General features: G+C 32.8%; 1 protein-coding gene across 1 annotated transcript in view; it reads right to left on the bottom strand.

Annotated features, from left to right (window-relative positions):
- Positions 1-3,657: 3,657 nt before the first annotated feature.
- The window catches only part of LOC135840678 (tRNA dimethylallyltransferase), a 130,561-nt gene continuing 121,169 nt past the window's right edge, over positions 3,658-13,049 (bottom strand). The window contains exons 5-8 of the mRNA XM_065357303.1: positions 9,581-9,696; positions 8,509-8,722; positions 7,295-7,502; positions 3,658-7,206 (exon numbers count right to left, since the gene is read on the bottom strand). Coding sequence (XP_065213375.1) covers positions 7,046-7,206; positions 7,295-7,502; positions 8,509-8,722; positions 9,581-9,696 — 699 coding nt within the window. The 3' untranslated portion in view covers positions 3,658-7,045. The remainder of the gene's footprint in view (positions 7,207-7,294; positions 7,503-8,508; positions 8,723-9,580; positions 9,697-13,049) is intronic.

Genomic DNA, 13,049 nt, shown 5'->3' on the forward strand with positions numbered 1-13,049 from the left:
AAAGTTGCACACGGCTCAATAAGGCGATCACACCATATTTCCGCTGAAATCGCTAGTCAGCAATTTCAGCGGAAATCAACCACCATGATTGACCGTTGGTGGATCGTCAATATTTAGTTGCGTCCGGTACCTCAAAGGCAACAACATCGCCGTAACTAAATACCGATTAATATTGTCATATTCGATCTTCAATAAAAATTGTTAAATGAATTGTTGAAATCGTGTTCGTTATTTTATCCAAAAATTCAAAATCGGTACCCGCAAAGAACCTACGTGACAGTTGGCGCCCAAAACGTGGAAATAGGGACCCACACCAGCGAAATCGTGAATCGATGAATCGTACGCGAAAAACGTGAAAATAAGACGCGAAAAGTTCGAATTTCTATCAGCTTCAATGATCAAAACGTCTCCAACGATTCAACGAATTAAAAAGTGAAAAATTCAACAAAATTCAATGTGTGCGGTTAAATTGTCTGTGCGTCAGTACCTACGTGAAAAATACGTGAAAAGTGCGTGAATCGTATATTCGCTAAACTGATATCACCAATCAGCATCAGATTTAACGAAGTGTTTCCAGTATGTGACTCAAATTTCTGTCATTTTTCTACCTGTACTAAATTGAACCAGTACTGAGGTATTGTCTGCTCCAAATTCTCACGAGAGAATAGAATTAACCTCTCAGAAAAAAAATACTTCCATTACTTATTGAGAAAACAAAAAAATATATAAATGTGTTTTCGAAAAAAAAAAAAAACTGCTATGAAAAATTTTTAATTGTTATTACTATTTTTGAAATACGTGATGTAAATCATTTTTATTGTTGTTATAATTTAATTTTAGTCATTTTCATTTTACTTGTTGAGTTTATTATAAGATTAATGTAATTATTTGTTTTATTTAATTACCCTCTATGTCATGTTGACGGATATATAAAAAATCGGTTGTGGGTTACAAACTAGTTAATCTTAGTCATTTTCATTTTACTTGTTGAGTTTATTATAAAATTAATATAATTATTCATTGTTAAAAAATTGTTAAATTCTTCTATTTTTGTTATGTAATTTTTTAATTTTATATCGTATTATTTTGTCGGTTTCTTTGTAAGGGAGTGGTCGCCCTTGTCTCTAAAAGAGGGGTGAGGGGGGAATTTGTGGCATCGTAAATTGCGCCATATTCGACGACTCGTGCAAGCCGTCAAATAAATTTTGATGATTCTTAATTTTTTGGAAATTAAAACATCCGCCAATGCGATGGCTAAAATATCACGCCATCGCATTGGCAGATACAAAATCCGCCGAAGGCTCGATAAGGCGATCACACCATATTTCCGCGGAAATTAACCACCACGATTGACCATTGGTGGATCGTTAATATTTAGTCGTGTCCGGTACCTCGAAGGCAACAACATCGCCGTAACTAAAGACCGATTAATATTGTCATATTCAATCTTCAATAAAAATTGTTAAATGAATTGTTGAAATCGTGTTCGTTATTTTATCCGAAAATTTGAAATTGGTACCCGCAAAGAACCTACGTGACAACAGTTAATCGCTAAGTCTAAGTCATGTATTTGAAACTGGACTCAATGGTTAGAAGGAAAGTGATCAAGGCAGTAATAAAAATGGGCAATTAATTATTAATATTTATTACTTTGTTAATTAATTTATAGATAATAAAATATTGTTTTTAGGACAAATTTATGTGAGAACACTTATTGTGAACTTTTCTCCCTTTATGAGAACATTGCCTGCAGCACCATAGGTTTTTAGATACCATAGGGAGAATCTTACATACCTATTCTTAGTTGAGGTACCTTATAATGAACTACCCAGGGAATTTAGGTGTATTGGATGGTACGTACCCTTATCCTAGGAGATTTAAAGGGATACACCCCCAAGAGCTACCTACATACAATATACAAAATTATTCGTTTCAACATTTCATATCGCCATATTTCGTTTCAAGGTTTAAATTTATTGTTATCAATCCTTAGTTTGCATGAAAATGTAGAATATATTTGTGTCATTCCGTAGGTAAAGGGCCCATTTGGTCGTTTCTATTTAACGAGATAATTGTGTTTTTTGTGAAAAAGTTGAAAAAATTGAAAATCGAAGTTTTGATGGATTTTGATGTAGAACATATCCGACTATCTCGTGTCGAAGTATCAAGTCCGCAGGTGCGCTCCAAGCGGAGAAAAACGGAACTAAAGTATTTCTTTAAAGGGCCCATTTGGTCGTTTTTGCTTTTTCGCGGTAAATTCGCTTCCAAAAAAATACCCTACAAATTATACTGCACCTAGTCGCCAGTGGCAACATGTATACCATTCAAAAGCACGATTTTTGTTGGTGCAGTGTCAGCCGTGTGGCACTGATAACGGACTGCGGAGCAGGAAGTCTAGGTTCAAATCCCGCCCAGGGTAGAAATTTTTTGAAATTTTTTTTTCATGATTTTTATTTTTACAAGTTGAATTTTGACAGAAAATGTAATTTAATAATTTTTTTTTTGCTTTTGAACAGAGTAATGAATTTTTATGCAAAATTAAATTTAATAATCATTGTTTTTCAGGCTTAAAATACTCATAAACATGAAAATATTGAGTAAAAAAAATCGCTATTGCAGGTGGGTAGTAATATTTGACATCAGAAACAATAATCTTCAATTTTAGGTATAAATGTTTTCGGATTACGTGAAATTTCAGTTTTTTTCAGAAAAAAAACTTTGAAGGTGATTTTCTCAAAAGTTGAGTTTTTCAAATTTTTAATTATGGATTTTTTTGGAGTTTTTTTTGCACTTTTTGGGCTTCTAACCAGCTCATATGATTGCTCCAGAGGTCTACTTCACCCCCCCCCCCACCCCTAACTCAATATCGACCAAATGGGCCCTTTACCTGCGGAATGACACATTTGTTAAAGAGATTGCACTTTTGACAAAATTAACAAACCATCTAGACTTTTTCACCATTTTTCTAATGAAATTAGAATATATCTTCATGAGTTAGAAGGTGTTTGAATCAAAGAATGTAATTTTAAGTATATAAATGTTACTCTGCATAGACAAGTAAACATAAATCACGCTACTTATAAGAAATTGGTAGTAGGTTAGTAAGTAAGGAATTTATTATCATATTCCATTAGAATACAGCGAGCCACCAAATGTAAAACCCTTGTAATTTTTAAGTAAAAATATCTAAATGACAAATCAATACTAAAAAGATGAAAATCACCCTCCGACTGACTGGCACTACTATTTTTCCGCCATTTTTCAACCCTTTTCACATATAAACCCCCGAAATCGCTAAATTTTAAGTTAGTATGGCGGCACAGCGATCCACAATGTTCAGCAGTCAGCTAAGCTACCAAGTGAACCCTTTCAAGACTTTAGAATCATCCTGAAATACTCCGGAAATAATACTGAAGTGAATATATCAAGCAATGGGTGGTCCCCAGTTATTTTTAATATCGAAAAAGACTTGAAACCATTCAAATTCATCGGATTTGCTTCAATCAAAGGCTCATCATATTTTCAACTCCCTTGCTAATTAAAGAGAATATGTCCGATTTGCCTCCTGATGTATTAGTGCCAAGTGAGCAACATTTCAAGTTTTATTCATAAGTGCATTGGTGACCTGTCACAAAAAATACACATCCAAAAATCTTATCTCATTTCTGCAATAAAATGTCATTATTGTGGTGTTTTAAGAATTTAAAAATGTGACCAAGTTCAAGAATTCAACAATTAAGTACTTACTTAACAAAGAAAAAAATGCAGGGATGTGATCCAGAATTTTCAACTGGAACTGAAATCAACCAGAAAATATTCTGGGAAATAATTTTAAATTTTTTATCCAATTAGCCTTTACCAAAATCAAAAAGTGTTTTGGTGAAAATTTATAAATTTAAAAATTTGAAAGTTTCTGGAAAATTTCCAGAAAAATTTCAAGAATGTTTCTATTGAAAATTTCCTCTCATCTCTAACAGTAGGTTAGTAAGTAAGGAATTTATTATCATATTCCATTAGAATACAGCGAGCCACCAAATGTAAAACCCTTGTAATTTTTAAGTAAAAATATCTAAATGACAAATCAATACTAAAAAGATGAAAATCCACTACGATTTTTCCGCCATTTTTCAACCCTTTTCACATATAAACCCCCGAAATCGCTAAATTTCAAGTTAGTACTTTGCCAGACAGCCTCTGTGTAAATCTGCTCGTTAAGTTCGTGTCACAAAATCTTAATTCCGTTTTTACCACGTTCCAATTCAATATTTTAATTTATTAACCAAGTTTCTGATTTTAAAACGAACGATTTTCCCGAAGTTGTGCGAAATTTAAGACTATTAAATTCCTAATTTTATCAATTTTAAGTTTTAACCGAAATTTTACCGAATTATATTTTATTACTTCAAATTTTCACCTGCGAGATTTCTCCGTTGCCATTTTTCTTCTGCTATTTCAAGCAATTTGCATAGTTCCAGTTCAATTTTCTTATTTCTGTTCCAGTTACGAATATTTTTTATTAAAAATATGAATTCTCAATTAGTGTAAGTTTATTTTAATAATTTCTACTTTTATGAATGTTGTAAATTCTTCATTTTTTTTTTTGATTGCATGATCAAACTTATTCAAATTTTAATTCTTTTGGTTATTTTGGAAAGAAGGAACATAACACACAAAAAAATTTGTTAAAAAGGAACACTGGACTTCTACCTCAAATGAAGTTGTGCACCATCCATCTAATCCTTATTAGACATGGAACAGTTCTCTAGTTTAGTTTGCAAAATTTAATTAATTAAAGTTGTAAGACCTAAATTAACTCACTTTCATTCTGGATGTGTTTACGAATATCCTATTGTACTCGATAAAAGTTTTATAAAATTTCACCAGGTTCATCAGATTGTTGATAAACCCAAGACATATGATCATAAGCCTAACTTACTGGTGTTTAATGTACATTGTAATTCCTTAAAATGATTTTAAATTGGCATTTGTTTGATGTATGTACCTATGTTTGTAGGTAAGCCTGATTTACTGGTGTTTAATGTACTTTCTAGTTGCTTAAAATTATTTTAATTCAACGTTATTATGTTTGTATGTATGTTTACATTTTGATTAAAAAAATGAACTTTTTGAGTGAAAAAACTTCATTTTTCAGCGTGTCCAAAACATCTACCCGTGGTGTCCAAAACGTCACACCCTTGTCCAACACATCCACCCAAAATGGGTTTTCTTCAATGTCCCATGGTTTGCTCAATTTGAAACTTGAAAATTTTTTTGAAAAGGTCAAAATGTGCGCGTTGAGATACTCTTTCAAATGAGACCAACCTCACCTTTCTAGGTGTTTCCTATCACTCGCAATTTCAAATCAAAGAAAAGTGTCCAAAACATCCTCCCTCTCCCCTAATTTGGTATCACCATCTGCTGAAGAAGATTATACTAAGAGTATGTTGAAACATAACTTGGGGAATATTACACAATCATTGAGACTGTGGTGTAAATATAGTAATCTCAATCTCAAGCAGGGTTTGGCACAGATCACAATTTTGTGAATCGGACCACAGGTCACAAGTAAAAAAGTGACTCTGATCTCAGATCACAAAATTACAAACTTCTGATTTCAAAATACAAAAATAAAATCAAAATTTATGTTTAATTTTTCATTTATTTTGATACTTTCTTAAAATTTATTATCTGATTGAATCATTATTTTTGAATTTATTTCTTCAGAAGAACTTCACACTCATTCCAATATTTTAATCATTTATTTTCATTATTTAATTGCATGAATTAATAAAACTTTTAATTGGATTCGGTGATTTATCATCTTCTTGGGGTTGAATGGTGCCAGGAACTAAAATAAAAAGTACGCTGATCAAGAATTGTCAAACAATACCTTTTTTTTGGACCTTATCAAAAAAGTTGAAATATTTTTTGCAGAAATGACCAGAAAACTTTGTTAGTAGCTGAAATTTTGAAAATTCCTGCTTCTGCCAAGAAGTCCTTGTTATATATTTTTTGCCAGAATTGTTCGCACAGTTCTAGTTTTGCTTAAATTGTCAAAACAATATTCATTAAGAAAGTCAAACTTTGATTAATTTCAAGTGTGAATTACAAATTACAACTGTATGTGAAGTATTCCAAAAGCAAAATGAATCTGCAGCCAGCTGGAGCAGTGAGGGTATTGAAGACTCATGTGGCTGTGAAGGAGAAGTGCCTTGCACTGTTGAAAGAAAATGAATTGAGTGTGCCTGCTGGGTGGTTAATGTGGAGGGAACCACCCAAGCCATCTCAAAAATTTCTGGAACTCTATCTTGAAGAAATTTTTGTTATGCCAGAATTCAAATCCGCAGCTGACCATAAACCATTCTTGCAAAGTTACTTTGCCAAAGAATTGACCAGTGAGAAAATTGAGAGAGCATTGCCAAGAAATCATTTAAAAGTCTTTATTTCAAAGAACACCCACATTGAGATATTACACCCAAATTAACCACCAAACTATCCCTACGACTTTGGCATGGTATGTTCTCTCCATCTAGGGGCGAGAAGACTATCATTTCAGTTGGAAGCCAAATCTTACACACTGAAGTTTCAGAAAGAGGTAGAGTCCTGGAAATCAGATTTCCAGGTAATCAAAGCACCTCAAAAGAAATTGATTTATGTTTCCCCAGATAAAACCAGAATGGGAGGATGTTTGTTATAATTATGTATAGCATAGGATGGCTTAATATGTAAGATAGCTTATGCACAATAGCGTATAGGCACTTGTAAACTTAGGTGGTACTGGTATACAGTAGTACGTATACAGTGTATACACGCATATTAACAATTTCATCTCTTCAATCAGAAACACATTTTGTCGCTTTTGCCACTGTTTACGTTCTCCATCCATACGTAACTATACTGCTCCTACTTCTCACCTCGTTGTCGCCTGTTGCAAATGTGCGTAGCGAATTATGCGTACTTTTTTATTCCATTATATCGAAGACAAGTCCAATTTTTTTATTTCTGACAAAACTCGGAATTCTGCGTTAGTTGATAAAATCATATTTTACTGTCTAGCTTCGTTAACTTGCTCAACGTTTCCGGTCGAATCTTCTTTTTTAGGCATTTTCAAAGCGGCGAATTTCTTTTTCAATTCCTGCACTTTTTTGCTATACAACACAGCTCGATGTTTCTTGGAACGAACATGCGCTTGCCATTGATAAGCACCTGTAATTTAATTAAAAATCGTCTGGTTATTAGAAAATCACAAAAACAACGAATTTAACCATATTTAATTTTCGCATTAGGTATTTACCTACAAACATCCTGTCGCAAGTTTCACAGTGATAAGTTCCATCTTCAAAACGTCTAGGATCGGCTGCTTCACAAGGTATAGGTGTGTGGTTCATGGAACGAATATCGTTACCGTTGAGATAATTTTCTACGATATTAAACGCTTTAGCTTCGACTTCATCGTGCCACTTATCAAGATCTGTACCATCAAGTCTAAAAATTGGAGGAACCTGAAAAAAGGATGCAAAATTTCGTTAAATAAAATCACTTAAAATAACAATTAGTAAGGTAGAATGCAAATTATGGGGTAAAAATTGTTCGGTGATCTTAGTGGGCGTTAAAATTGTATCAAAAGCTAAAACGGCAGATTACAACTGAGTGAATTTCATGAAAAATTGTTCACAAAACGGTATCGAACGAATCTAAGGGGCATCCAAAATGCAGAAAATGTTCAAAAATTCATCTATATGCAAAATTTTATTTCTCCTAGCTCGAAACAGTCATCAATCGATTTTACATGTAATTCAAAAATAGAGCGAAAACAAAATTTCAGAATTTTTACTAGGTACCATTAAATCTGATTTTGATACAGTCTCTTGAGCCAAATTCAATTCACGTAGAATTTAGAAAACTAAAAAACGTTTCAGATAAAATAATGAGGCATGGACCATGTTGACGCACCTACACTCAAACTAAAGAAGTTGAAAAAAAAATACTTTTCCTCCAAAAACATACAATCAGAACGAAATAAAAATTTCATGTCAGTTAGATTCAATTCTACAAAACCTTTCTGATCTTCAACTTCAAATTCCAATAAGGCAGGTCTTTAAAATCAGAAAACCAAACAAATTTTCAAGGTTTTTTAGTTTCTTTTTTGTTTGATATGAAATTTGTTACCATTTGATTTTTTCGGAAATATTAATCAGGTTTTTATGAGATTTTTTGCTAAATAACAAAATCTAAAATTTTTGATTTTTGATTCCATATTCTACTCTCACTTATGAAATTAGGAAACTCATTTTGAAGAATTCCTTGATTTTCTAAAAAAAGAAATCTAAAAAAAGACCAAACCATCCTCCATTATTTTTCAATTGAATTTTAAAAAATTAACTCTTTGAATCCCTTTCACACGCCAAAGTGTGAACACATAATACACCACATGCTCCTATCAAATCATACTTATGCAACCCAAACGACTCGTCGTTAATACTCGAGAAATCTTCCTCGTATAATTACCTTTTTCTCGTCTGGAACTTTAATAAATTTATTCGTAATGTATCTACTCTGATACTTGGAATACTTAATAGTGGCAATTTTCAGTAATTCTACTCCTTTGTCCAATAATTTCTCTCCTCTATTACTATTACGTTCTTCGTCAGTGGCGACTAAATAGTCATGAAATTCTTTCAAGCCAATCGTCTGAAATACGCCTCTGGAGTAATCCGCGTCTCTGTCAACAGAAAAAAAAAACAAAATTAGACATCAGTCATCGTACAAATATCCGAGTTATCTAATGGAAAATTTCTGCGTCTGCGCTTTTTGAGCCAACTTGAATAATCAAATCGCAGCCCTGACTCATGCGTTTCTAACTCCCTACAGATCAAGTCCCTGTCCGTGGACGGGAAACAGATCTACAATCTACAAATCGATCATCGACCGGCAATACGCCATGAAGATCGCCCATATAGGTGAAAATTTTGTACATCTATCGACCGCAATCACATATGTACTTACGTATAAGAAATAGAATTTGAATTTAGAGAGAAATAGAGAGAGGGGCACGTCACTAAACGCATTCTGTTTGGCGGAATGTTGCGAAATAAATTGACACAATAGTAAGTTACAAGCGAACTAGACGACTGCTTCCCCCTTACCTCACTCGACCCGCGTCATACTCAAAAAATTAAAACATCTCGGGTTTAATCATCCGTAAAGGGGAAAATTTAAGCTTTAAATTTAACGAGGTTAACACAATTTGACCTCATTTGTCCTACACGACAATTATTATTCCTTATACCTTAAAAACTATACTACCACATTCTCCCATACCGTATAGGTAGAGGTACGCAGTACGCACTATGTATATACGAGTAGTAAAATGTGCTCGTACATATGTCTGTATCGAAATATGGTACAATGTACGAAAATTAAACTCGCAACGCGCGCATTTAGCTTCGTTTAGCTGACACCATCGTTTCGCTGTATAAATTGAATATACCTGCATAGGCACGTAAATACCAGACCAATATACTACGTTGGTACTTCGTACTAAACGACGTCATAAAAAATGTACTGAATAGGTACTTACAAATTATACGCCAGCCTTTGGGTATTGTACTGTTTATGGAATTCCAGTAATTCATCGATTAATCCTCTTTCCATCATTTCGTTAACGCGTACCGTAAGTCTACAAGTGAGTACTTCCTGCAACACGATAACGCACAAATGTCAGCAAAATCGTCGAATATTTTACGTAGGTAGGTAGCGTAGAAATTTTTGATGATTTCATCGCGCAAATATGTTACAATTCTTAGTTCATTTTAAAATACGCAAATACAGGAGTTGAAGAAATCAGTATAAACATGGAAACACCTTTCACACCTAAATAACAGGCTCGGATTCACCTGGCGAGTACCATGGAAAAACCTTGAGAAGGATTTGTAAAATTCTCGAAAAATCGGCAATGGGACACAGGTATTTGCCGACATCTTTGGAACCTAGGTCTATTACGTATTTGGCTCAATTGTCATTCTTGTCTCTAACTTTACTTTCGGGTTAGTGGGCAATTTTCCAGTCCCTGCTTCCTTTCGAAAAAATGCTAGTTCAATTTCAACAACAGTTTCCATTTTTTCACTTTTTTTTTTTTTTGAGAAATCATGTTTTTTTTTACAAAATTTTAGAAATCTGTTACTCAACCTCCCACACCTTCCACCTATCCTAAAAAAAAAATAAAAACAAAAAATGAACAAGGTCCCGGTCTAATTCATCATAGAAAAAATTAAAAATTGAAGAAAATCTGTATTTCTACTGAAGATCATGAAAAAAAACCGCATCAATTTACACCTACTCAATTTTCAAAAATTGTAAATTTTCGTAATTTTTTGTTTCAAGGTGTCGACTAAATTGAGAAAATAAGAAAAAATATCATTTTTTTGAAATTTTGTTTATGTACAACTTCTTTTTCATAGTTGAGTATTTCTGCGATATTTCTCCCAATTTTCATTATTTTTTGTCAATTTAAACAATTTTTATGATATTTCAACCAACATTAAGCAATTTTCGTAAAATTTTGCTCAATTACGCCCATTTTTTTTACCTACTTACATGTTTTAAACTGGATTGTTTTTCAACTAAAATAGTGCAATTTGTCGAAAATATTAAAAAAGAACTAAGAAACGAGCATATTATCAACACTGCTCAAAATCCTGTTTTTTCTGGGTCATTCCACGTCAATTCGACCAAGAAGTGATGGGGGGGGGTCGGCGATTTTTTCGAAATTTTTCTGTGGAAAGACCTTTTGAAGGGATAACCAATGGCGTAAATCGAAAACCAGGGGGTGTCAAAGTTTTCAATGAACCACTTTTTCCCATAGTTAGAGAGGTTTTGAAAGGATTTTTAGTGATATCATAAAAATCAGTGTTGCCACTTTTTTTGTACAAAAAATTAGCTCAAAAAGTTTCAAAACGTAGTTTTCATATCGTTCCGACTCTCAAAAATTCTGAAAAAAATATACAGGGTGTTCCAACTTCGATCGGAAAGCTGGCGTATGGTGATAGTACTCGGCGAGACGAACAAAATTTGTCATGTACACAAGTAGTCTATCTTGTGAATTGAAGGAGCCAAGTGCTCCGAAAAACTAGAAATTCACTAATTTTGAAAGGTTCATCTAAAATAAGGAAGTGTTTGAATCATTCAAACTATGCCCAAAACCCATAGTACTCGAGTGGACAAACAGAAAATGTTATTATGACAAATTGCCTATCTTCGAAATTGAAGGGGCAAACTTGATTCAAAATTTCCAAATTTGTCTTGCCTAAAATTTTGAAAATTTTGAATTTTCAAATCTTGTTTGCTCCTTCAATTTTTAAGATAGACAATTTGTCATAATAACTTTTTTTGTTTGTCCACTCGAGTACCATGGGTTATTGAAGTCATTTCAATGATGCAGACATTTTCTTACTATCTGTGAATTGCAGAAGTTACACCATTTTTGAGCAAAAATTGACCAATTTTGCAAAATTTGCCAAAAATGAGAAAATGTTTGGATCATTTAAGTCACTCCAGTCACTCATAGTATTTGAGTAGACGTACAAAAAAAGGTATTATGACAAACTGTCTATTTTCAAAATTGAAGGCGCAAACACGATTTGAAAATTCAAAATTTTCAAAATTTTAGGCAAGACAAATTAGGAAATTTTGAATCAAGTTTGCCCCTTCAATTTCGAAGATAGGCAATTTGTCATAATAACATTTTCTGTTTGTCCACTCGAGTACTATGGGTTTTGGGCATCGTTTGAATGATTCAAACACTTCCTTATTTTTGATGAACCTTTCAAAATTAATGAATTTCTAGTTTTGCGGAGCACGTGGCTCCTTCAATTCACAAGATAGACTACTTGTGTACATAACAAATTTTGTTCGTCTCACCGAGTACTATCACCACACGCTAGCTTGCCGATCGAAGTTGGAACACCCTGTATGTATTATGGACAACTTTTCATGTTGAACAACATATTAAAAAATTGGAATGATATTATGCTGCAAAGTCGATTTAAAAAAATTTTAACTTTGCGAAACAATGAGATAGGTACCTAATTGATTTGAAACATGAAAAAAAGTTTTGATTAATGAAGTTGACCCATTTGACCCCTATTTTTACGTATCCGTTGAAAAAGTTGAAAAAACCCTTTCACTCGATGAAATAAACTCCTTACAAAAAAATCAAAATTCGAAAAAATCCAATTTTTAATTTCAAATAAGTATCAAAAAAAAGTTTGAATTTATTTAGTTGTCTTATTTTGACCTCTTTCTGACGTACCTATATTATTTCATGAAAAAGTTGAAAAAAATTACACTCACAACAAAAAAATAAAAATTCGCTTATTTTTTGAATCTTTTCAAATTTTGATTTTTTAGCAAGACTTTTGACAATAAATTACATATTAGCAAAAAAATGACACTGTTTCACAACTTTTTGCCAAAAAAGCGAGACTTTTTGACAATTTTTGGGGTAAAAGTCAAACTTTTTGGAAATTTTTGTGGAAAACTTGAAGCTTTTCGTAAATAATTTAATTTCAAAAAAAAAACACTACAGTAATTTTAATAAATGGTGAGACTTTTTGCTATTTCTGGCTAAACGTGAGACTACTACAACTTCATCAAAAGGCAGGCTTTTGAGCAAGTTTTAGCCAACCAACGAAACTGTTTAGCAATTAGCTGAAAAGTGAGACATTGGCAATTTCTGGAAGAAAATTAAAATTTTTTGCAATACTGGTAAAAAACACGACTTTTGCAATTCTTGTCAGAAAGTGAAACTAAGACGATTTGAATTTTCGGACTTTTTTTCAACGTAGCCTAGTACGAACCCTGTTTGATAAAATTTTGACTTTTTTGCGGAAAATGAGTTGAATTTGGAATTTTTTTTTAATTGATCGAAATCGAAAAATAAAATTGGGATCTAAAATTCGGCCAGACGGTGAGTATAATAAAACCTTCATCAATTCCAGTTTCGGTTGATTTTTTGGACGAATCAATAATTTCAGATACAAATTTAAAAC

This window comes from Planococcus citri, chromosome 3, assembly GCF_950023065.1.
Source record: "Planococcus citri chromosome 3, ihPlaCitr1.1, whole genome shotgun sequence".
Taxonomy (NCBI): Eukaryota; Metazoa; Arthropoda; class Insecta; order Hemiptera; family Pseudococcidae; genus Planococcus; species Planococcus citri.